The sequence below is a fragment of the Centrocercus urophasianus genome, unplaced genomic scaffold (genome assembly GCF_019232065.1).
Source record: "Centrocercus urophasianus isolate 14NV4802_14NV808 unplaced genomic scaffold, USGS_Curo_1.0 seq_22, whole genome shotgun sequence".
NCBI lineage: Eukaryota > Metazoa > Chordata > Aves > Galliformes > Phasianidae > Centrocercus > Centrocercus urophasianus.
The window spans coordinates 10,015,393-10,042,061 of NW_024884778.1; the positions used below are offsets into that span (position 1 = coordinate 10,015,393).

Sequence of the window (26,669 nt, forward strand, 5' to 3'; positions counted from 1 at the left end):
TATTCAGAATACCGTACTGCTGGAGGGGGAGACTTAATGTGAATAATCAGGGGCTGAAAGTTCCAGAAATGTGACAGTTTTTGGCAGCAATTCTCATCCTTGCATTTATTTATCGAAGAAAGAGAAGCTGCCATACTAGAGGCAAACTTGGGAAAGGAAGAAAAATTACATCAGCAGCAATTTATTTTGCCACCGTACTTTTTCTTTATGATTATTATTCCCAGAGCGCTTTCTGAAGATATTTGTATTTTCAGTCAGGTTTCTCTCCCTACGCTTGCAGCTTCTCTTCCCATTTTATCCTGTGGTACAGGCTGGTTTAATGATTACGGCCAGAAAGACCGCTAGGACTTCACAGGTCACCGTACGTGGTTAATGACACTGACAAATCCATACTTTCAGAAGTGCCCGCTGGCCTGCAGCTCCGTCTGGAGATGCTCAGGAGCTCATTATTCAAAACTTCAAGCTCAGGTTACTGGTAATCAGCGCATCTGAAGAAAAATGCAATACGTGGACAACCAGAAAGTGAAATAACAAAAGCTGCTTTGATAAATGCTAACCTTCATCATAGGAATCACTTTTTTTGGAATGGAGACCATGTTCATTTACCTTTCAGTGATCTAGAAATGTTAGCTAATGAATACCCGGAAAAAACTCCCAGCTCCACAGTTCAAAAGTAGTTTTATGAGAATAACCTGATTTCATTCCTCTTTATTAATAAATGCTTAGACAATATACAGCAACAGTGTATTTATTTTACAATCCGAAAATAACAGTTATTAGGTTCTTTTTTTTTTTTTTTTTTTACCAAGAAACACCGATTATCAGTTCAAAAGGATGATAAAACCTAACACAAAGCAAAGATAACAAGAAAATGGAAGAACAGAGATCCCTTTGGCCCCCCTTTATGATACCTGCCATAAAACCTCTGGTTCTCCTGCAAGGCATGAGTTACTCTGGAGAAGGGAACACCAGCATCATATTTATTTTGCTATTCAAAATGGATTGAAATCCTCCCCACAGACAACTGAAAATAAATATAATGTTTATCCTAAGATAAAAACCAAAGGAGGACAAAGGAGGAAGGATGGTAATAGGGATAAGGCAGAAATCAGAAGTATTTGTAAGCAATTTCTTTTCCAACATTTGATGGTCTCGTTCTCCCTGCTTTCAGACATCTTTTCTTATGGTTCTTAGTGTCATTTTGCAACCTCTAAAGAGGACAAAGCATTGAAGAAATATCTCTGACAAAGAGCTTGAGAAGTCTGCAAAGAGAGGCTCCTCTGAGCAGAAGGACCACAAGCAGTCAAAGGAGGAGTGAGACACTCACACAGTGGGGCTATTGAGAAAGAAACATTAATATGGAAACCCAGCTCCCCCAGGCAGACACAGAACTCATCCCTCCATCCTCCAGCAGGGACCGACAGCCCTGGCTCACACCATCACCTGCAGCTTCCAACAACAGTAGGCCACTACCAGATTAGAAATGCAATACAGAACCAAGGTAGATGAAAGGAAGCAAGGGGTTTCCCACTTCTCCAGTACAGAATAATAGGAGTAATTACTTAACTTCAAACCAGAAAATTCTGGTAAGGCTTTGCTACAAGGGCATCTCAAGAAGATGAGTGGAAAAGCATCACATGCAGCGTACCACACACTCAGACATCAGCTAAATCTACTCTCAGAATTTAACTTCTGAGCAATATCTCCAATAGCAAGATATACTACGTGCAGACAGCACACCTGGACACTGCAGCTGAACAAGGAATCCATACAAGTATGCTTTCCAAAAGAAAAATCTAGGTATGAGCATCTGCAATTATCCAGGGTGGCTTGCTATAATGGATAAAGGGTATGACAAGAAAAGACTTGTGGAACAGTGTCATAAGCAGGCTTCTCAGGCTCACAAGCAAAGTATGAGTTTATCACCTATACCTCCTGGCCAGGAACATATAAAACGTTGTAAGACTTCAGCTGGAGGTGGCTGGAGCTCAGAAATGCAAAAAGGAATGCAAAGAAGGGACAAAACTAAACCTGGCCTAATAAATCCACAAGCACTGCAGACCTGGAGCAAAATCCTTTCTCCACTGAGAGACCAATCACCCAAAGTTGTAACCCAGCACTGCCCTATTCACAGATCACAGGAACAAATTCTCCATTCCTCACTGGGACACACATCCCATATAAAAAAAAAAAAAAAAAAAAAAAACCAACAGCTAGGACAATTATTTTTTCTTGCTGCAACAAAAATTTGCCTCTTACTGAAGAAAGAGATGTTATCTCAGTGCCACACAAGTGAATGATTAGCCAGCAGGAAGCAATGGCTCTTTGGTACTGCTTATGGAAGCTCTATCTAAAGGAATGACCTGAATGTGAAAGACCTCATATTATTCGTAATCCCCTGGGAGACCAGAGGAAATTTTAGGGTTTATGTAGCTATTATGAAAATTAATGTTTAAAAAATAACAGCTCTGGAGAGCAGCTGAGAGTTCTCAATTCACATACATGCCCAGGCGGGCACACAGCAGTTCATGTGTCTGTATGAGTTGTCCTCCCCATTTCAGGAACCACAGCCCAGTCAGTTCAAGGCTTGCTCCTTGTCAAGGCAAATCAAATTATTTCTGTATAGCATCCAATACATCATAAAACATCCCTAAGGGAAAAAAAATAAATCCAGGCATTCCTGGATTGACCCAAGCATGCAAGCCCACAGCAACATTGCATCTCGGAATTATACAAGCAAAAGCAAGGCTTGTGTTCAGAAGAACAGGGAGGGGGAAAGGAGAAGGAATTACATCTTTTTTCCTTAAGAAAAGAGCTGAGATGCAGTAATTGGGCAGGAAAAGAAATGCTAGCTATTCTCTTGAAATAACATACTTATTGGAAGCCTTCTCAGTTCAGAGGCTTAGCATTTCATCTCAGTTCTGCATTTCCCCCTCCCACCTCTCACTCCTCTTGACCCTTGCAGGCTGTCAGCACAGAAGCATTCTGGCTCTGCCTCTCCTTTGCTGCTGCTCCCTGCAGCGCCTCCCATCCGCAGGTAACAGGACAAACCCCCCCCTTTCCCCATGCCTAAGTGTTGGACCTTCACACTAAAGACCATGAGATGCATTTGTTACCTACAGTAAAAACAGAACACCAAAAAAATTAGTCATTATTTTGTACTTATAATGGGGCTAGACAGCAAATGGGTGACTCAGGTAACCCTCGTTATTAGACTCAAGGTGTTTAATGGTAAACTGAGACAAGAATTGTTTGGGGGCAGAATGGGCAGCCGAACAACTGGCCAACCCCAAAAACAAGCAGACGACTCACCAGATAGGGATCCTGGGGTCAGGACACAGAGACAGACAAAAACAAACATCCTTTGCAGTGGTTCAAGACCTCACAGTGAGCCTCCCAGCACTCATACATTTAAGAATATTAAAACGTGTTATTTACAAGCTACTTCTGAGTCATTCTGGGAACATGCAATATACGTTCAAGAAATTGGAATAGCTTTTTTTATTTATAATTTTCTTTAAAATGAATGACAGATGGGGGAAAACCTTCAGAGAAGCAGCCTTAGGCTGTCATGAAACACGCGTTTAACGCATCCACAGTAAACCACTGAGCACCCTCCCTTCAGAAGTGCAGCCACCATCAATGCAGGGCAGTCCCTTTTCAAAGTTTGATCCCTGGTCTACTTAATTCAGCACAAACTGGAGATGTTCTGCCCAATTTTCAGAGTAATTATTAACTATATTTTATATCGATGTGATAAACGCATGTTCTATAAAGGCAACGCAAGAATGTATGGATGTTTTTGATATGCACCTAAGCCTTGGTTTTATTTTTAGTCGCAATATTGATGCTTTTTTTCCTACCGCACACAGAAGGAACGCTGCAGGCTGAAAGAGAAATCTCACGTTCCCCAAAGTCAAGGTCCTGTGCATGTGGACTCCACACACAGGGAAGTTCTGTCTACCTGAAACAATTTCCAAGGCCAAGTCTAAATCTGGAATATCCCAGGAGGAACGCAAGCTTCAATCATCCAAATCCCAGCAGGCACACAAACTTCGGCCTAAGGTCTGCAACATATTTAATCAATTCACTGTGCTAGCTTTCCACAGTTTCATAAAATAGCCAATACTGCAATAACAGGGCCAAAAATTAATTGTACACTGGTTGGCCAATTACACAGAAATAACAGGCAGCCCTGGTATTTGTTGTAGAGGGATAACGTACTTGGTGCTACAGCACTACACCACTATACCACAGCAAAACATAGATGAGACAGACAGAGCAACCATGAATGCACGTGTATAATATAGATAAGTTATATATATACGCATGTGTGTCCTGCTTTCCACTAAGAAAGCAGCACTGTCTTTATTGCTAACAGCGCTACCTGTATGTACACACACTTATAAATACCATTCTGCTTATAAACAGCACAAAGGCAGAAAACAGAACTCTAAACTCAGGCAATAAGAAAACGAATGATAAGGAGGGAAAACTGAATTGAATATAAAGAGGGGGGGGAGGGTGGGTATCAGAAACATCAGGTAATGAAAAAAGCTCTCAAAAGGAAGGACTAAAAGCATGGCTTGTTTTTCTCTTTATGGACCAGACTGGACAAACACTCCAGCACTCAGCTCTAACAAAGAGACAAGATTACATTCTAAGTCTTTTTGTTCTGCCTTTAACAAGTCTTCATAGTGATACACTGATGAGACCAGATACCAGATTGTTATCTAAATTCAGCTGCTAAATTCAGTGTTAAAACACTAAGTTCAAACCACACGCTGCCACATTTATTTCACAAGTCGAGCCTGAGGATGAATTCCTCCAAGACGAAGCAGCCCATAAGCATCATTCTCCCCTCTGCAAAGGTACTCTAAATGCCAGGGAAACAAAATCACCCGGAAGGCTCTGACAGTTCACCCTTCAGCACACAGACTGCAAATGCATCTCTACAGTAATCCTAAAGACTGAAAAGGAAGAAAACACTTAGTTGCTGTTTGCATAGAAGCTGCTGGTAATTTGATGTAATGTACTGTACATCAGTCAACACATATTGAAGAGCAAACATACAGGCTACAGAGAAGGCAGAGAGGCAGTGCTGACATCTAACGCATTTTATTTACACTGTTATAGATGTTCTTTGAGTTCATCAAATTACCAATCAATTTATCTGATCTCTAAAAGCTGGTGTACTGCGATACATTAACTACTAAACTTTACAAGCTTTCAGCAAAACAACCATAAAACGGGGGAACTGAGCACAGGGCACTGAAGTGGGCTTAAGGCAGAGGGTGGCAGCACAAAGCAGCCTCTCCCTGCAGACAGGGATGCTGTGGGGAGACAGTGGAAGCACAGCCTCTGCCCCACACTGCCCTGTGGGTACCAGCAGGTACAAAGAATCAGGGATGCTGCAGCCCCTCCTTTTCCACCAGTGTGACATTTAGTGTGAGTAACTGAAAGAGAGGAGGAGGATGGAAGGCCAAAAGCACATCAGATGGCAATTCCCATTTTGTTATTATTTCGTTTTATTGCTGCTCCGAAACTTCACTGACAAATGGGGTAAAATTTTGCTTCTCTAAAAATCCAAGGCTAGAGCCTGAAAGGGAACACCACAGTGTCAGACAGCCAGCCCAAGCAACTGGGAAGAGATCTGGATGATTAGGAGGGATCTTGTCAGTCTATTTCAGAAAACTATACTGTGGATTAACCTTCCCGCGCTCAGAAGATGAAATCAACAGTTTGATGAACTGGGTGCTTCGTTATATTGCTCCATTGGCCTGAAAGGAAAACCACTTTTGTGGATCAGAGCTGTTGCAGTCACACAATGCACTACAGCAGTTTGGGGAGGAGGAAGGCTTGCAGCAGGGGATGAGATGAGATTTCAACAAATTAGGCAAAGAAAAAATGGAAATTGGAAATATTGTAAAACCGAATTATGAAAGAGGGGACAAGGACTACTACCGAAAGGAGAAGGCATCTTTGGAGAACCGCTTAGTTTCATGCTCTCTGCTCTCCCTCAGAATACCCCACAGCACTTTATAGAGCAATAAGTTAGCGACTGGTGATACAGTGACCAGGGGCAAACAAAGCAGCCATTACACACACTGCAATAGCTCACACGCAGCCCTAAGATGTTACAGGCCATTTTATTGAGAAAATAAATGGTGTCAGCGACACCCGCTGGGAACTATCAACTCATTTAGAGAAGGGCACTGAATGTTTAATTCCCACTGAGAGGGCAGAGGGCTCAGTTCAAGAACACCTCTCCGTAGCTTTCTGTTGCAAGGCTAGGTGAGTGCTCCATAGCTCTCACAGATACAGAAACATCCCAGGAGCACAACTCAGGGAATGGATTCCTCATCTCGTTCAATAGAAGCCCCTGCCACCTTTGCCAAGGGACATCGGTTTGCTTTGCCCCACAGAGCTGGAAGCTGCTCCAAGAACAAGGATCAAGGCCAATAAGAATAACAAACAAGAGTAAGTTCACCTCTCTCCCATTTAGCACACACTGAATGCCTTACAAACATAAATTATGTGGTAAGTGCAATGGCAAGAAGATTCATTTAAACAAACCAGGTGAGTGCCACACATAAAATTACAAGATCCGTGACGCTAAGCAGAGAAAGTGCAGTCTACTTTATTAATAAAAAAATCTATTTATTTAATGCATTCCTTTCCCACTTGCATAAATGCACAACAGCTTACAAATACCTCTTCTGCTACTTACTGTTCTGAAAAGCTACAAGCAGAAAACATTGCATATTAATGTACCCACCGCCCTCAGTAGTCCATTGCCACCTAATAGAAGATAACATGGGAGCCACAGCTTAGGAAAATCCAAACAAAGAACAGATATCAAACTACAGCAAGGAGTTTCACTTCATCTGCTGAGATCACCTTCAGCCTCTCCACCGCTTCACGCTTCCTCAAACAGCTACACAGGTTTTTCTGTATTGTAGCACTGCCCTTAAATTTGGTTAGGTTAAACCAAGCATGAGGCCCAATAGCAAAACAAATCTAACAAATATTAACCTGGGAGAAAGTATACAACTAACATGCTAAGTGAAATCTCTTGGTATCCAAAGGGTTGTAGAAGAGACTGCATTTCTTTCTCATCATTCCTTTTTAAAAGATGTTTCTACGATTTGAAGATGGCAGGACAATGAATATCCAGAGTCCTTAACATAAATCCCAGTTCTAGACAGTATGTATGCTAATGATTTGAAACAGGTTCCTGTTGCCCCTGTTTATCAGTAACACATTCAGGATTGAAACAACATCAGCTTAAGCCTCCAAACTGCATATTTCTAAGGTTTTCTTTTCAGAGTTACCAGGCCCAGCTCTCATCCATTCTACCCAGGGAAACTCTACAGTAAAAAAAAAAATCTCATTTGTAACAGTTGAAATGAGACCCACTTTTAGTGAAACAACTCCAAATTACATGGATATAATGTAAAACCATCGTTTCAAGTTAGAGTTAAAAATGTTTAACCATTCCTACCACTGCACCCAGGTCTCATTACTGGACTATTTATTGGAGATGAGACAGTCACACTGCAAGCAGGGCTAGAACAGACGGTCCATATCATCACTTCCAAACTCCTGGCACTTACATATGGCCATGTAAGAAGTGGTCAGTTCAAAAGCTTCGCTTCCTGCATCTTTCTCAATCACAAAAATACTTCAGCTACTTCAGAACAAGAACTACCAAAGAGCTCAAGAGACTGAAACCCACACCTACAATGAACTGCTGTAACTAAAGTTGGGAAGCTTAAGAGCATGGCCAGTATCCCAATCCTCCACACAGCAGTTGTTCAATAAAACATTTTGGAACTTATTTTTATTTTAGGAGTACAAAAAGATGACAGCCCTTCACACATAAGCAAACCCTAACAACCTGACACAAAGGGCAGACAGAAAAAGCATCTCCCAGTAAGAAACTGTATTACCGGTTCCATCCTAGGACAGCTATTTCATGTGACCAAATCTGCACTCAGAGCTGAGTGCTGGAAGCAGCAGTGCGTGGCATTTGCTCAACAGAAGTCAGAAATGCAAATCAAGCATTCAACATTCCCTAAGAAACAGAACCAAATGACAGTTCTCATAAGGCTACCACATAAATTCAAGGCATATCCGCATATAATGATCATTACGTGTGCAGTTCTGGTTCCCATCTCTCCAGGATGACTGAATAGAGGTGAAAACCTTCCTAACCATCCCGATTGGTCACATTTAAGCATGGTAAGAATTCTACAGGTAAAAACCTGGGAACGAGGATGTTTGAGCCAGAATAGAGATAGTATCAAGAAACACAGATCTACAAAACCACGAGGGGCATAAAGGGAGGCAAGAACTTAGTGTCACAGCTTCATAAGGAAAGGGCAACAAGATTAACAGGTACAAAAATCTCTGTTCAAAACACACAGAAGGAAGCACAGAGTTCGCACAACATACAGCTGGGTGGAGAACTGCTCAAGAAGAGGCTAGACTATGGAAAATAGCAATCCATCTAGGATTAGCAAACACACAGACATCTCAGGAAGTACCTGAGTCACAAATGACCACAGGCTGAGAAAGCATTTGGAGCAGATATCACATATACCTGCCCTGATATTGCACTCAGTCTCTGGGCAGCCATTGTTGGTCAGTATGGAACAATAAAATGAATGCCCAGGTTTTCTTCTTCCAGAATTTTGACAGAAGATGTGGGGAAAAACCCAAAAGAAACACTGCAGTTATTTCTTAATACATGCCCTTTCCTGTGAAAATTTTAATAAAAAGCTGTCTGGCAAAATCCAGTTTAAGATCTATTTGAAATAAGGTGCACCCGTAGTTCATCTCATGCAAAACCTTTTTAGCATTTGTATAGCTTTACTGTTTCACAACACTTTGCCCTCCCTTTATAAGCTATTCCATCTTACAGATGGAGTAACGGAGATAGATGGACTAAGTAATTGTTTCAAACTCCCCAAAGAGAAACAGCTATTAGAAAATGAGGAGTTTTTTGCTTCCAATTCTGTGTTCTGTCCAGTAGATTACAGCACTCTCTTAGAGATTACAAAATAAAGGGATAATATATTCACACAATCTGCCGCATTCAGGGGAACTACTGAGTTCAATTCTGGTCAATACATCTCAAAGACAGAACTGCAGGGTAAAGGGTTCAAAGATAACCAAGCAGAATGAGAAACCTGGAAAAATACCACCTATACAAGCAGAGGCTGAAAAGGTGAGGACTGCTAAGCTTAGTGGGAAGGTAAAAAAGGGAACAGAACAGAAATCTACAGAGAATGACTAATGAAGAACTCCTTTCATCCCCTTCACATAAGGCATATTAAAGGACAAGAACTATTTGAAATTGGAGAAAGAATTTATAGTGCACATAGCTAACCCACAGCACACAGTGCCACGTGATACTGAGGCAAAGAGCTAAACAAGTGCAGAAAAAAGTGGCTGAGACGAGAATGCTGGCAATGACCCAAGTTCCATTACGGCAAATAAAAATACTGAATGAAAGTAAACTTCTGCTGCAAGCCACGTGTCAGCAATCGACAGCTCTTCAGAGGTTCTCAAAGCCATTCTCCAAGGGGATTCCATTGTTTGAAGGGGTTTGCTGGTTGTTTGCATCTTACCTCGCAGTCTTTGTAAGCTGACCACCATCAGGAGAACCAGGACAGCCTGCCTGACACAGCACAGCAGCTACTTTGGCACAAGTAGCGTGCTTCTTAGAAACAACACAACAGCTTTTTGCATCCTACCAGGAAGGTGATTGGTTCTTTCCATCAACCATTCAGGAAATTCCTTCAAAACAAACTTAGAGAACTTGCCATCTTGAGTTCTGTTCTCAGGAAGAATTGGGGACAAAGGCAAACTGAATGTATGGAAAAGGGGAGGACAAGGGGAGTTCCTCACAGCACAGACCCTAGAAGGACATTTGGCTTTCTAGCTCCACACTGAGCCACCCCATCTCCTGGCACAGCACCTTCAGACAAGCTGTGACCGTGCTCCAGATGGCCATCACTTCCAGCAACAGCAGAAAAAGGAAACTTCTCCTTCAACTCATTCTCTCTGATGCTTTTGCCTTTTTTTTCTAATATACCAATGTTGTTTTGTGTTGCTGTTTTTTTGGGTTTTTTTTTTTTTTTTAATGTATGCATGCTACACATGTATTTATATACAGACATAAATAAAAGCCTGAGGTGGAAGGTTTGGGCACAATTGAAGGATTAATAAATAAATAAATTCACATCAAGGTCTGCGTGTATTCAACAAATAAAAGCAGAATTATATAAAAGCAACAGCTAATAAAAAAGATTGCTCTGTGCTGTGTTTTCCATCTTTCCAACCATTATAGGAATAAAATTATCCACAGAGATCGAAAACCTTTTTCAAAACTAATACAATTAAGCTTTATTACACTGTTTCAAGTACATTTCTCTCCTCTCCTTTCTAGCCTCCACCACCTCCCACTCCAGTCTAACGGTTGAAGGCATTCTTCCATTTTATTATGAACAAGATGCTAGTGTTTGAGGGCCAGAAACTTCCCAGTGTTTCAGGAGAGGAAAGAAACCCTGCGCTTCTTAATCTACTTTTTCTTTGGACAGGTAGGAACTCAAAGGCAGTCTCTGTGTATCTCCACAGTTTGCAGAGGACTGTGAACAAGCAACATTACTCCCTAGAACGATCCTGCACCGAAACAAACAAAAAAACCCACACTGCATTGTTTACAAGTTATAAAGGACACAGAAAAGGAAAACACTAAATACATAAGCCTTGAAGAAGAGCACAATGCAGGTCAGTCACAAGCATCTCCCCATTCCACTGCCCATAAAGGACACACACAATTTTTCCCTGCAGTTTTGTCTCGTGAGACCAGATCTGGAGAGAAGAGTGTAATGGCAGCACACAGCGTGAGACCGAGACACTGCAAAAAATTCCCTTTGCGTATGAACATATGGACAACTGTGATAATTAGAACGATAGCTGCAGGATTGTCTGCAATTTCACTGAACAATCCCCATTATCTAGAAATAGAATTTAAAATCTGAATGCAGCACTAAGTGGTAGTTTTAATCGTTTATTTTTTAATGAACTGTATAAAATAAAGTGTTGCAAAATCGTATCACGTGAAATTGCTTGTGGGCATGTTTTACCATCCATTGCTTAAACAAACCAAACTGCTGCATGGACAACCATGCAGCAGCAAGGAATGAGAAAGGGAAAAGACGTGCCAGTAGTTTTCTGTCATTTCTATAATCTGTAATTTTCCTGCATTCCATATTCACCATGATGCTACATGGCAGTAGTAAAGCTGATTGATTTCCATCTCTTTACGACCCACCTTGCACATTGCTTTGCATTTTTCAGTCACATAAGAATGAATTGGATGTATGCAACTCCCTGTCAGGAGGTCTAATTGCTTCAAACTGGAGAACATTACTCTCCACATTTATTAAAAAATAAAGACTACTTATAATATTATTTCATTTTGCCAGGAAGTAAAAACTGCATTAGTTCATAAGGAACAGCATGGCTGCTCCTATTTTTATGGCATCAATTTTTAAAAACTCATCATGGTAAACAATTAAACAGAGAAGCAAATCCCACATTTAGGGGAGAGATTCAAATCCCTAAATGCATTTTCAAAGGTCATTTCAGGCTTAAAAGATGCTTGACAGCGCCTCTTCAAATCAAGTTCATTTCAAAGGCTTGTCCAGCAAGAAACAGTGCTCTGCAGCAACATACTTTGAACTGCTGGGCTCCCCAGAGGACAATTAATAATACAACTTTAATTCATATTTAGAGCAAGATTTGTGATTTAAGAAAGAGAGACCTAACAAGGATTTTTAACAAAACAAAAAGCACAGAAAAATCTAGCTTTCATCTAAACCCCACAATGAAAAAAAAAGTTTGAATTGCTATGAACTTCATTTCAAAATCATCTAGTTACAAAGCGTTTATGTCTAAACGCGAGATCTTCACAGGGCTCTGTTTGCACAGCTCTTTCATTTAATTAAGTACGGAATGGGGGCAGACAAAGGGTGCTGACAGTTCCCGGTGTCAGCACGGTGCTTCTTGGCTCTCTGCTCAGATCCACAACGGATCCCATTCATACCCAGAGGCCACAAACAAAGGACAACTTGCCTTACCTTCCTCTCAATGCGCGCCAACTGCTCTTTATAGAAGGCCTCTTGCCGCTTCAGCTCTGCCTCCCTGCCTTGCAGCTCCACAGCCTGGGAAGAAGAACAAAGGAGAATCGGTAGAAGAAGAAATTAAAGGTGAAGAGCACGAGGGCATGGAAAGCACGTGGGATGCAGACTGGAACTCAGAAGATCCACACTGCTCAGGTCTAATGTATGGGATCCCTGCCAACGCAGCTTCAAGCTTTCTGTGTTCTGGTTCACTTGGGACTAAACCCACAGGTCTGAAACACTTGTTAGTAACATACTCAAATGCAATACCTTGGTTTCACTTCTCCTTTCTACATGAAAGCCTATAATTACACAAAGGTAATGTGTCCGGACTTTCCTACCATCATTTTCTGAAGTCTTCCTTACTCAGGTGCATCTCATGAACCATGACGTCTATTACAACTTCCCTCACGTTACCTTAAAAATAAGCCTCAAGTCCTCCATTTCATAAACACCACTTTGAGCGTCAGAAAACTTCTACAGAGGTAACGCATCCCTGCAATCATAAGGGAAACACCCAACGCAAGGCTTTGTTATAACATTAATGGAGCAACACACTCTCAGACCATACACGTGCTCCTGCACACCTAGTTAAAGCCACTGCCATAACAATTCAGTGCACATCTCTGCACATACAATACCAGGCTGCACACCCAGAGCTCCAGTTGGATGATACAGACTTGGAAGGAACACGAAGGTCGGAATTCCTCTTCTTTCTTCTTAAGCGCAATGCTCCCAAAGTTTGGTATACAAAAGCACGCTGAAGGCCTTACTCAGTCATCAATTAAACAATGCCCAGTTTAAAAAGTAATAATAAAATTGTTTATAGCAACAGCTTTCGCCTTTCAGCTCTTTACAACTGGCAGCACTTTGCTGCATTCCCACTCCTAAGATGAGTTAGCATTAAGAAAACGTGGCATTGATGGAACTGAGTCAAGCTTTTTAAATCTAAAAATAAAAAGCAACAATAGCTAGAAGAATGGCACTTGTGTTTCTCTTCCCATCCCTCTCCAAGATCGCTGGGGCCTCATAAGTTACCACTGCACAGAAGATCTTTCAAAAGCTAAACAAGTAGTCAGTTCACCATGAACACACACCCTGCTAACCTACAGCATCCCAGCAGCACCACTCATAACTTTAATGGTGGTACAATCACAGAAAATGCTGGTCCAACGTGATTAAACAGCTGGGACAGAAACATCCCCGTGGGCTCAGACCTGTCATTTTACAGCCAACAGCCATTGTTAATGAGAAAAATTACATCTGAAAGCAAGTTGCCATGCATTTCCTTCTTTCTGCTCCCCTGCTGATGAACTACAGCAGCATAAATAGGACTAAGAAGAGCCTTTAAGACACACAGTGAGGGATGGCTGATGAGTAAAGTATGAGCACGTGAAACAGAGGTTGGGGGTCTGTGTGTGTTTTAAATAAATAAAAAACCAACTTATTCTCATGTTTGTCAGCCCAGCCAACAGGGCCAGGATAAGGCACCAGCTCTGCAGACACATCTGCATGCCTTGTTCTCAAAGGCTCTGCTCAACAGCAAAAGCTCTGGCTTTGGTTTTGCTGGAGCTGCTGTACAACCTCCAGCTTGCACAGCAGATGAAACGTGGCAAGGGGGAGGCCAGGTGAGAGATGAGCCATACCTCTGCAACAACAAGGGCACTGATGGGCACCTCCTAACTGCCAGAATTTCCATTTTTTTTTTAATAAGCAAACTGGGATGATCCTTTTGAACACAGATCCACCCTCTGAATGGGTGCAACTTCAATCGAAATGAAACAGAGAGAAGGGACAGTGGTCCGGTGGGTACGCAAAGGACCTCAATTCTCCTACTAATTTTCTGCATAATACCCATAAAATAAGATTACTAGAAAAGTGTTTCATATTTCCTTAAGGGTAAAATATATAAGGAAATGAAAGAAGAGTAACAGAGTGCTGTCCCTTCTGCACAATTAAGATAGAAGTTGCTCTCAGTGTAAAGCATAATACAAGATGAAAACAGTCAAAAGATCAATGCTATGAAACACAAGAAAGTTTCTCCTTAGTCCAAGCAAATTAATTACATGGCAGTGCTACTCTTCTGGGGTAGCAGACTTCTCTGAGAGAACAAAAAAGTACTTACAACAATGCTGGCATCAAGACCTTAGCATACACACCATTCTATTTCCCAGATAATCCCACGTTACCACCATTAAATTGCACAATGAACCAGAGTTTGCAGTGCAAATTTTTACTCACCATTCAAACATGTTTTCAGTGTTTCAAAGAGCTGCTCAAGCATACTGAGAAACATTCTATGGAGTGAAATATCTGCTTGGAAGTTGCTTCTGTTTCCCTCTACTCCCAGCTGTTATTACCAGAAACTTTAGTATACTTCATGATGATGTTTGAAGTATGAATGGCACAGTCAGGGTGTACATCACTTGAAATATTCACTGTTCCAAACTGGGCTAGACATCAGGGGACATTTTCAATGAACATAGGATATTTATTAAGACTTCCTCTAGTCCTCTACTCCTCTGGAGTGCCTCCTATTCCCTACCTGAATTCAGAAGCCTGTGATGTCCCAGACAGAACTGGCTGCCAGAAATGATTATAATTTCACAGGGGACTGAGATTGCAGGTGGGAAACAAAGCATCAGAAACACTTTTCACATAAAGGCCTTTAAAAATAAAGAATGGAAGAAGGTGGAAAGATATGCATGATAAGACAGTGGTTTGAAAATCAGACATTGGAAAACTGCATTTCTCATCCATGCTGCAGAAATGACATCTGAGCTGGAACGTGGCATGCGAGAGATGACCAAAGCAGGGAGATGACATCTAAGAAACTGTACTGTAGAACACAGGCTGTCATATCAAGGAGGAGTGAGAAAAAACAAGGAGGGAAGGGAGGCACATTGCAGTTGATTGTAGAATATTCAAATGGACTCTAAATTCTGAATAGTAAAACAGGACAAATATTTGCAAAACAGAATGTATGCAACAAGCAATTTCCCTCTGCACAAAACCACCAGATACATTTAGGAAGTGCTCACGAACTCTTTGTAATGAAATTAAAAGCATTGAATCCCTACAGAAAGACAGTGAAGATAAGCTACAAGCACACTGCTACAGCTTCCAGGTGCACGCATACCTGGACCGGCTGGGGGCTATTTCAAGTTCTACCTACTTTTTAAATCTTCACACTCTTTTCACAGCCTGGAGTTTCTCGAGTTATCTGCATGGCACCCTGAAACACAACAAAGAGCTGGGGCACAGGTGTGTGCGACTCCCTGCCTCCTCCCCACCCTTTATGCAGTATCCATTTAGATACCACCTGTGACAGCACATCTCTAGAGCTGTGCATTACATATTGGCTCCGCTGAAGAATCCAAGCACTGCCCTGCTAGCTGACAGCCAGGCCAGAAGAAATATTTTGCAAATCTCTTAATTGAGCTGATGAATTATTGGTTCGTTCTGTCTGAACAGAACAAGAAACTGAGCCTCATCCTGAGCTGCAGCCAACACACAGCTCAACATGCTGTGCACCTGGTCTTGTAGAGCCAGGCTTCACTCTAGCTACGTCCATTCACAAATCAGCTTTGGTTTTCCTCTGTGAAATAACAGCAGAGTTCTATTACTCTTAATCACAGTTTCCTTCTCATCACCTTGTTAAATGTGAAAACTAAAAAGGAAGTCTGCTTTGGAAGGGCTTCTTGGCAGGGTTAGGTTACAGCAGGCAACGCAGCATGCGGGAATCAAGTGCAGCAAGAGCACAGCCTGCAGCTGCTGGAGACCTGCAGCACTGCTGGAAGACAGCATGGAAAAGACTACTGGGAAAAAACAGCCCCATCTCTAGAAAGGGAGACTCAGTCCAGAAGGGATGCTGCATACCTCAATCTACTTCCTCAGAAGTAAGTCAGAGCACCTGGCAAGGTTATTGCAAAAGAACTTATCTTCTTAGCCAAACATTCACCAGTCACAGAGGAACAAGTGAGATGACGCCCAGAGTGTCAGTCAGAGGCAACCCAAGGAAACAAGCTACAGGGATAAAAAAAAAAAAAAAAAACAAAAACAAAAGGTCCTGAAGTCTCTATCAGATGCTTTGGTTCTGCACTTTGCTGAGAGCAGTTGCCAGCTTCCTCCAGAGGTGCCCACCAACATCCCTGCAGTAGCACAGCAGACGTTAGGGCTGGGTACCTCAATCTGCCACGCTTCACCATTCTAGAGTTCTTACACTTCATGCTTTCCAATGTCTCTTCCAGTCCTGGCAGCAGTCCAGGAGGCAGGGGAGAAAAACAAATACTATTAAAGGCTCCAAGAGGAGACAAAGGGGTTGACAGCAGTGCACTGAAGAACAGGAGTACGTCCAAAATCAGCTGGTTGGCACACTCCTGGCCAAGCCTAAGGAGAACAGCAGGGCTGACAGGACAATATGAGCAGCAAGGGGCAGCCTGCACACTTCATGCTCCACAGTAAGCAGCAAACTCCACAGGGAGGGCTGTACCAGAGCAGCAACCATGGGGGAGCATTGACTGAACTTCCATTTGTATCAGCAGAAATATCACCAACAATGCAGAGCTGCCTGCAGTCACCATTCCAAACAGGCAAGGCCTACCACACCACTTGCTTTTTGTCCCCTTTCTCTCATTCTCTTGAAGGCTGGTGACTGCTTTCTTTGTTTTAGACCCCAGATGCAGCCTTACAGCCTTAAAAAGCAGTACTGGTGTAACCTTCATTTCCTCCTGTTTCTGCCACTGACTTCACCAGCTACACACACCACCAGATCAAGTTTGGTTTCAGCAGCTGTAAGCTACACAAAAGGAACCAGCGAAACCTTTATGGAGGAAATAATATGCAATTTTCTAGCTGAACACCTTTTAAAATGTAATGACAGAAAATAAAATCCTGCATCTGTGCTCAGCAATAACAATCTGTACGCACACAGTAACAACATGACACTTGGAATAAGCAAGATCCAGACAAAAAAAAAGAGCGCTTACCCAGGCGTCCAAATCCTCAGGCTTGGAATAAAGAGAGCGCAAGAGAAAAAGGAAGGAAAAGAGAAGAAAAAGAGAAATCAGTGATTTATGGAGGCCGCCTGCTGCTGCACAATGTAGCTTTTAGTGTGACAAGTTTAGAAAAGTTCCTTAAAAATGACTAGCATCTTAAATAGTGCAGTGCTGTCCCCTGTTGGGAACTGCGCTATTAAAGCAGGAGCATACATCCCCCAAAATAAAAACAAAGCAAACCTCCTGAAGGCTGAGGCAGGATCCCCTCACAGAGCAGGGCTAAGAACAGACAGCTGTGCAGCAGCCAGGGTGTCACACAAGGCACAACGTTATCCACAACATACACCAGAGGATGGGGCAGTGCTGGGTGTACTTGAAAGGAGGAGACCGACAGCCACACATCTCAAACTCCCCATGAAGAACATGCATCTTTTTGCCAAGGCAGTTTGGAATACGTAAGTTGACCTCAATAGCCAGTAATCTTCTTTACATGAGAACTTCAGAGTGCCTCCCAACAGAAAGCCAGTTGGCTGGGGGGGTTACTCTTTCAAAGGGGATCAACTACTACTTCATGCACATTCCAAATACCTTCCCAAATCCAAGCTGACCTCACCTGCTCCTTCATTTGTTAGCAAGCCAAGCAGATCCAGCAGGCTGCAGTGTTGCCTCTTTTTTACTCATTACTACTTTTGACTTGCACAGTAACCCAGCAGCAGCAAAGCAAGTGCAAGATGATAAACATTTCATGCCCATAAACACCTCCTTCTGAAGCCAAGGCATTTATGAGGCTCTCATTTGTTGTCAAGGGCTGCAAGCCCTCCCTGCCTCTCAGGGCCCCATTCAATCAGCAGCACTCTCACTAAGCAGGAACTCAACAAAGGCCAGCTGTTATTATGATGATTATTTATTTGGGAGATGTTGACAGGGCAGGAGGAACCTTCCTCCTGGTCGCAGTTCAGTGCCAGGGGGAGCAGACAGCAGAGTGAAATGTGTATGAGATCTGCCATCATCCTGAAGGCACAGAGCAGCTACATCAGGTAAGCGAGGGGTGAGGTGCTACCCACTGTGTGCATTGCCTATCCTCATCATTCACAACAGCAGGGAGGGGTGGGACAAAACATCTCCAGTTCAGCCAGGGGAAGCCCATCCCTTCCTGCAGACAGGTTTGATGTACTGACATCAAGTCCTTGGCCAAACAAACTGACACACAACAGGTGTTGACCAGCAATCACTGAGCCATCTTGACAAACGCCTGATCTGAATAACATTTCTCTTCCCACTGATTTTTACATCTGGACAGATGTGCTTAGTGTTTTAGCAACACCTTCGCAATAGCAAGGCTGTCCATCCTCAACAGACGGACAGAAAAAAACAGGACTCTTTATGGCATGATTATTTCGGCAGGTAGGGCACACACACCAGCAGCTCATTACTGGATGTGGATGTCATCCTTGGGACACCTAAGCCACTGACTGACACATTCCTGGTGGACAAATACTTCCATGACAAAATAACCACAGGGCACTGACTCAGTGACACTGAACAGTTGCTAAGAAGAGAACAAGAAGAAGAAACTCCTCGCTAAGATGCGATTCCTGTTGTATGCCTATTGACTCTAATGCACAACAGTAGAACTACACTGCTGCTAACCTCAGGGCTTTTGTTCTGCCAGTACTGCCACAGGCTTTAATTTTGTCACCTTCGAGGAGGAAGAAAAATTATTACAACAGGAACAGATGGATGTAGTGCAATGAAAGGGAAGAGGAAACTTAAAACAGGTTTTGATGCAATAGGAAATATTCCTGAGCTGAAAAAATAATTGTGCTTGGAGTGAAGCACAGACTAAATGAAATATAATAAAACACAAAAAAATGAAAACCCTAGCTACTGGTTTAAATTGTACTACTACTTAAGTCTGAGCCAAAATTTTTAGTAGACTTGCATTTATCATCGCTGATAACAGGAGATGCAGTGCGACCAACAGTATTTTCAAAGTTTAAGTTCACTGTGTAAGGAATTAGTAACATCTGGCTTCCTTGCTTCCTAACCAAACAAATTCCACTTCCAGCTCCCAGTTGGGGGTGTGAGCATTATAATCCCTGCCCTGGGACACAAGCCATCACTTAGCACCCTCAGTCAGTACTGCTGGTACTCTTCTGCTACAGCAGGTGGGTTACTTGGATAACCCAATGGACAGCTGAACAAATATTGAACTTCACTATTGGGGTCAAAATCAAACCAAGACATTCCCTTTGACTGTACCAGAAGCAAATGGTTATTATTGAAATGGGACCTGGGGCCAAATCAACAACCCCCATCCAAGGTATTTGAGGAAAAAATGTGACACGGTCTGCTTAAAGTGGACTGTGGTTGGATATGGGAAGAACAGCAATGCATCCATACGTCTGAAAACTTCACATTTGAACACTGGTTCTGCAAGCAGGGGATGTTTTCCCACCTATCAATGAAGTCATGAATACTGTGTCAAAATAGCATTTCATACTTATGGGCAATTCTCAGCGTTTCCTCTCACCCGACTCATACACAGCACCACCTACACTTCTCTTGTGCCCGTCATACTCTGAAGAAACATGAAAATAGTGGTTAAGCAATCAGAATATGGTTCTGCAGTGGGTAATGTTGGACAAAGGGATGTGCATGATGAAGTGGCCTGAGGACAGGCAACACCTTTGGAACCTGAGTGAAATCAGTCTGAACCTGGATGTCCACCACCTTGCCATGGGCAGTGATGCTGCTCTATAATTAATCTGACTACAGCATGACCAGTGACTCAGGAATTCAGACTACCAGATTGGCAGTGATCTGCTTAAGATCTGAACACGGAATAATTTTATGGGCACTGCCAACTTCAGGAGGCAAAGATAGAGTGGAATATGTAAGAAATGAGAGGCAGCAGGTGCCCAAAACCTAAGACAGCTGTTGGCAACAACTTTTGCATTCATATCATATATAAAGAGCTTTGCAGCACATATTCTAACATCTTGATGACCAGACATCATCACTGAATAAGCAAAGAGTCATTTCTCCATGAGGCAATAATCCAACTCCGAGCTTTACCATTATGGTAGGAGCTAAAGAATTTCAAGAATAAATATTCAGTACCCACTCCAGACCCTTAAACACTTCTAGTTCAGTGAAAAATCGAAGTACTATCAATATTAAATGTAATGAAAGTCAGGAATGTAACCAACTGACACAGGAAAGTAAGCACAAAGAGACAACTGAACAGCAAGCCATTTTGAGACAAGGCTGTGACAAAACTGCTCAACTAAAGTATACAGAGCACACATGATTCTACAAATATGAAGAAGGGAATCATCAGAAAAACCCTCTGCCCTTTTACAATACAGGGACAACTGCAATTCTAATAGATACAGCACTGCAGAAGATAGGTTTGCATTACTGACAGTTGATAGTTTTCATTTACTACAAAATAAAGGAAGCCTATTTTATAAAATCTAAAGTAAACCATCTGCTTTCATGGCTTGCTTTAATGCTCCAGCCTATTGCCACGTTCTCTTTTCCCATCACCACTTTATACATGTACACACAGTTTCCATTTTGCAGGCTGCCAACAGACAAGCACCCAATGTCTATAGGAATCTTACAGTGTTTGCTCTCTAGCTGTACACCCAAGATGCTTATTGCTGATAGCAGGTGAGTCAACAGCTCCCTCTAAATCTTCGTCTCCTTGCTTAAATCTCCACTCAGACTGTTAGATGTAAGACTCCACAAGACTTGCACTAATTTAGCCAAAAGAAAAAGAACTCCCAAGAGAGGGCATTGGGAAATTCTATAATTAATTGTGACTTCCTATCCCAGAACATGTTTCAGATCCTACTGAGTCCACGAGGTATTTTCTCAAAGAGCTAGGAGCAAGGGCCACTCAACTCCTCCTGGATTATTTCTAGCTCATGATCATTAATACAGACTCCCATCAAGCCAGCCTAGGGGTAGGCATATGGCTTTCTAGGGATGGTACAGACAGAGGAAAATAACAGTTACACACGCTTGCGTTCCAATCTCATTTCTGATCATGCATTTGGGTAAATAGCTTTCTCTTGCCAGGTTCTTAAATATCAAACACATTAGTTCTTAAGTCAAACATACTACATACTTCAAACACAACCACTGTCCTGTAAGGAATCGGGATAGTCTGCACAATCAACCCATGTGCTTCCAAGCAGCAAAAATGATGAACATGTGAGCTGAGGAGGAATTCCCAATCCACACTTGCTTACAAACACTAGCACAATTTTTACCTGTGTTTGAACAATACATTTTATATTTATTATTTATAGGCATCAACCACTGAATATAGTTTTAATATAGTACTGTGAACCCAAAGTTCCTTCTACAAGATCAGAAAACTAATTTCTTTATATTTAAAAAAAAAATGTCAAATATACCACCGTTTAAAAGAGGTGACTTCGAGGCTACTTTTTAGTACAGGCAAAGACTGTCTTAATTACATGCTTGAGTGAGAAAATTCTTGAAAGCCTTCAGTCAAGATGATGCATCCCATTTGTCCCTACAAATCCTTCTGCAGGTGGAGACTCAGACATTCAGACATCATATCTTTACCCACAATGAGTCCTGTGAATTTTCACCTTGCTGCTCTTTCATCCTGCACACACACACACACACACACAGCACACTTCATGCAGCATTACAGGGTCAGTATCTTTCCAAGGTAAAATCCAACCTCTGGGTTTGCCAAAATGTACATGGGAAAGACAGAACAATAAAGATTCAGAATAAATCAAGGGGATTCTGAAGCCATGCAGAAAAGGCCACAACAGACACATTAAAGAGAACTCAAAATAAGTGTCACACTAGTACATGTACTCAGTTATGCTCATAAGCAAAGTAATATCAAAGCAGGAAAGCAGAAAAAATTAAGAAAGATACTAATAGACTGCTGGAAAGAAAAAGAAATGAGAAGTGAAGGACCTGACCACAATCTCCCTCATTTCCATGATTACCAGAGAGAGAAGCAGTAAGCACTAAGTTCCCCTATAAGCAGTTCTGAAAATGTACCTCAGACTTGGCCTGCAGCATTCCCTGCATCATATGCCAAAGTCAGTGTTATGAAAAGGCTGCCAATTAAGCTGTGGTTTTGAGCTATAGACAAGATGTCCACTAGAGACTGGTTCTTGTTTCCAGAGCACTTGCACATCACACTGCACGCTTTGAGAAGTGAACATGCTGGTACTCAGGTACATATTCTCTCGACTCCCACAAGGCTGAAATCAGAGAAAATGCTGCAAGGTTGCATGTTCTACTGTAATCCAGGTATTTCACAATGAAATCACCCGCAAAAAAGAAAAGAAGTACAGCAACAAGGATTTCAGGCTATTGTAAAACTACACTCCTTATTTTTATATTGCAACCTCCAGGGCACATTTAAATCAACAGCAACTTGCTAATCTACTTCACTGCCAGCAGAGTTTTGATTTCCATTTGAGAGGACAGTTCGCAAATGGCAGTTCTCCACGTTGTGCAAGTGCTAAACGTTGGTAAGAACTACAAGGATTCAGTGCTGATTCAATGACCATTCTCTACTGCATGCTCTTACTCAAGGCAGGAGGCTTGGAAAAATCAGGGATGAGGCTTTCTACAAAGGACCAACTGTCAGTCTCTGCATGGACCTCAAGCCAGGTGTTACTGCTATGGCAAGGAGGAGAGGATAGACTGAGTGCAGCAGGAAGAGTTGAGCAGTTTTATTTAAAACAATTTTAATGCTTCCTTCTCATTGGAGCTCCTGAAGCTTTAACAGGATGCCACATGCAACCACATGGAACCAAAGTGTTTATTCCTAGGACTTCTGATCAGACACAAGAAGCCTGAAACGTAGCTTTAAAACACTGTGTGCTCTAAATATAGCAGTTAGATGACCTGACAGAGCCAAGATCCATGCTTCATGAGTTTGCAAATTGAAAGAGTCAATCTAGCTCACAGCATCGCAGAATCCTAAAGACAGATTGCTCTATTTATTGTGCTAGATACTATTTACAAACATATCTCCACACTGTTTGCCCTCTAATTAGAGTTAGAGCACACAGTCATTTACTTTGTGAGCTCCTTTTGTACACTACACCTCTAAAGTCAATGAAAGTAATTTTTAGAACCTGTTGATTGATTTATTGATCAAATAAGATGACCAGTGCAGTAGACTAGAAATAACCAGACTGCTAAGTGATTTGACAAATATTCCTGAAGGCCTGTCACTAAGGGCCCTGAAAGGAATGGAAAAAGAAATCTTGAAAGGTAGGTTCAGGCTAATTTAGAATCTGTACCAACGGTTGGCACTGCAACTGTATTTCATGTGCAGGATTCCTTGAACAAGTGCACTCTACAGCCAAATGCCTGAAATGACTCTGTACAGCCCAGAAGCAATGACATAAGTTCAGTTCCTACTAAGAATCAGAGAATCATTAAAGTTGGAAAAGACCTCTAAGATCATCAAGTCCAGCCATCAACCCATCCCCACCATGCCCATAACCACATCCTTCAGTGCCACATCCCCATGGTTCTTGAACACCTCCAGGGATGGAGACTCCAGCTCTCCCCAGGCAGTCTGTGCCAGTGTATCACTGCTCTTTCTGAGAAGAAATTGTTCCTAATATCCTGCGTGAAAGTCCCCTGGCACAACTTGAAGCCATTACCTCTCTCCCTAAAAAACAGCGTGTGAAGGAAAAAAAGGGGTGAGAACTACATTCTACAGGAGTTTAGGACAAGAAAGGGAAACATATCTAACCAAGGCCATGGGATAGAAGAAACCGAGGCAGAGATCATAGAATAGCTCAGGTTGGAAGAGATCTTAAAGATCATCAAGTCCAACCGCACCCTGACCATACCACCCTAACAACCCTCCGCTAAGTCATGTCCCTGAGCACCACATCTAACTGGTTTTTAAACACATTCAGGGGTTATGACTCAACAGCCTCCTTGGGGAGCCTATTCGAGTGCTTAACAACCCTTTCTGTAAAGAAGTGTTTCCTGATATCCAACCTAAACTTACCCTGGTGCAACTTAAGGCCATTTCCCCTCGTCCTGTCACCAGTGAGAAGAGACCAAACCTGCTCACTGCAATCACCTTTGAGGCGTTTGAAGAGAGCAGATAAGGTCCAAGGACAGCTTCCAGTGCTCTGTTCAGACTATTGGTAATTCTGTGGTGAGTCTTTGCCACAGCCTTCCATGAACCCCAGCAGAAAGAAGCTTATTCCCCTTGCAAGCACTGAAAGCTATAAACCCCATCAATCAAGTGTTCACTGTGATGGTCTACTTCTTCCTGTAGATTTAATTGTGATTTAATGAGGTTTTCAATGAAACATGCTGGCAGCTTATCATAAAACTGAGCTGAACACAACTTGTACTCATTTACACTGCCCACCCAGTTGTAAGAAGACTGGTCATCCAAATCAAGCAAGAAGCAAATCAGAAGTCAACTCTGCTGCATAGATCTCCTAAGAGGCACAGAAAAGGTAAACTAACAACACAGGAAGCAAAAGGAAGAAGCTTGTCTTAATACTGTGGTTTGTACGATATTTTAGCTAATCTTTTTGCATTGTGGTATTGAAGAATTTACATTTATCTCTAGAGTAACATAGGAACTTAAGATGACAATAACTTCAGGGATGTCAATAACTTCTTCTGCTCACATAAAACTAAAGCATCCAGGTATAGACAAAATAAATCAGCAAGATCAAATTCACTATCTGTCATAACCTCTCAGTGTTTCCGAAAGTAAACGCCACACTTAGCAAAACAACCTTTAGAATAAAAACCTTTAAAAGCATATTTATCTCACAGTAATAACTTTCCTGTCATGTTATATATGTACACACACACACCACATTTGTAAAAAAAAAAAAAAAAAAAAAAATCAAGAGAAAAACCCACTCAAAGAACCAGTGCTCCTGCGCTCCATTTTCCATTTAATGTTGGTTATACACCTATGGGGGCCTTACAACATCCTAAAAGGCCCAAGCTTTCCTTCTCATTAGTACCACCAACACGTTGCTGAGCTGTGGCCATATAACCTTTTGCACCTTCTCATTCTATTGAATCAATCTCCTCTGGCAACTCCTGGTGTGGCACTCTGCTCCCCCTGCCTCCAGCTCTTCTTCCCTCACTAATTCTGTGCTCAGAACTGTGAAGCACAAAATTAGACATTTCAAATTAAGCAAGGAGAGAGAACCTTATTAAATCAACATTAGCATCAGAGAGTCTTCAAAAGAGAAACTCAATTGCAAAATATTGCTCCGCTCTGCAAAGCTCTTTCTGTTGACAAAACAGATGGGGGGCAGGTGGGCAGGCAGCAGGGCCCTCCTGTGCCCCCACGTCTCCATGCCACACAGTGCTGGAGCAGCACAGGCAGGAGCCTCACAGAGCACAGCCCTAGAGGAAGCAGGGCTTACCTTGAAATCACAAGCACTGGCATTGCCAAGAAAGAAGGACAAGGTCTATTGATATTGTGTTGGGGAAAAGGGAAAAAGTAAAACCGCACGTTGAAAAACACATTTACACACAAAGGCAGACATCCTCCCTCCTGCTCCCAAGCCTCCCACAGTGCCACTTGCCCCTTTAAGTCACCTTACAAGTTACAATCATTTCTTTACTTCACGCGGAGCCATTTCAAGTTTTAGTTTCCATCAGCAGTCCCCAACAACTGAAAAGCACTGATGCAACAGCGATGGTGAGCGTGGTTTGTTCCAAAACACCTTTACTTTCTGATGGCAACCTGCCTGGCCACGTACACTTACCGCAGGAGGGATGAGGATACAAATGACACCCACAGGAACAGTGACAAGAAGCTACATTGGTAGTTAAAAAGCCTTCCATTCAACATACTTGTTTTATAAAATGAACTGCATTTCCATCTCTAAGGGCAATAGTAGCAATACAAGACTGCTTAGAGCTTTCCAAAAGGAAAGGGTCCAATGAAAATAAGAGAGCTGAGAAGTGGGGAGAACAGAAGTCAGAAGGAAGCCCTGAACCTGGTGGAGAGAAGTATTTACTGATGTCAGCTGAACTGTCTGCCCTGTGCCTTTCCTCCAAGAAAGGGCAACACTAAGCAAAACCTGATTTTTTTCTTTCTTAATTAACCTATTTCCTGCTGCAGCCATTTGTCTCCTAGGCTTTCCCCAGCACACTGAACACAGAACGCATAGCCTTCAAGTCCAATCCCTTGCTTCCACAGAGGTTACCACGCAGCACCTTTAATTCAGCAGGGAAGTAACTGTACTGATGAATGGCTAAACTGAACTATAATGATAGTGCTTTATGAAGCTGAGCACTAAACACTGATCCAAAGTAACAAACTAATGATATTCCTAAATATGGATGCATGGTTCTCCTGCAAGGCCTTTTGTACACACAACACCAAGGATATCAAAATGAAGGAGCATCGCTTCAGGTAGAAAAAGCTACACCAATTTCAGAACATTCACCT

General features: G+C 42.2%; 1 protein-coding gene across 4 annotated transcripts in view; it reads right to left on the reverse strand.

Moving 5' to 3' along the window:
* CHCHD6 (coiled-coil-helix-coiled-coil-helix domain containing 6) overlaps positions 1 to 26,669 on the reverse strand; it is a 101,187-nt gene that overhangs the window by 54,243 nt on the left and 20,275 nt on the right. For 2 of the 4 annotated variants that reach the window (XM_042823658.1, XM_042823662.1), the window contains exons 5-6: positions 17,183 to 17,203; positions 12,153 to 12,236 (exon numbers count right to left, since the gene is read on the reverse strand). The exons of 1 other annotated variant lie outside the window; for it this stretch is intronic. In XM_042823658.1, the coding sequence (XP_042679592.1) occupies positions 12,153 to 12,236; positions 17,183 to 17,203 (105 nt within the window). The remainder of the gene's footprint in view (positions 1 to 12,152; positions 12,237 to 17,182; positions 17,204 to 26,669) is intronic. One more of the 4 variants, XM_042823659.1, reaches the window with a different exon arrangement.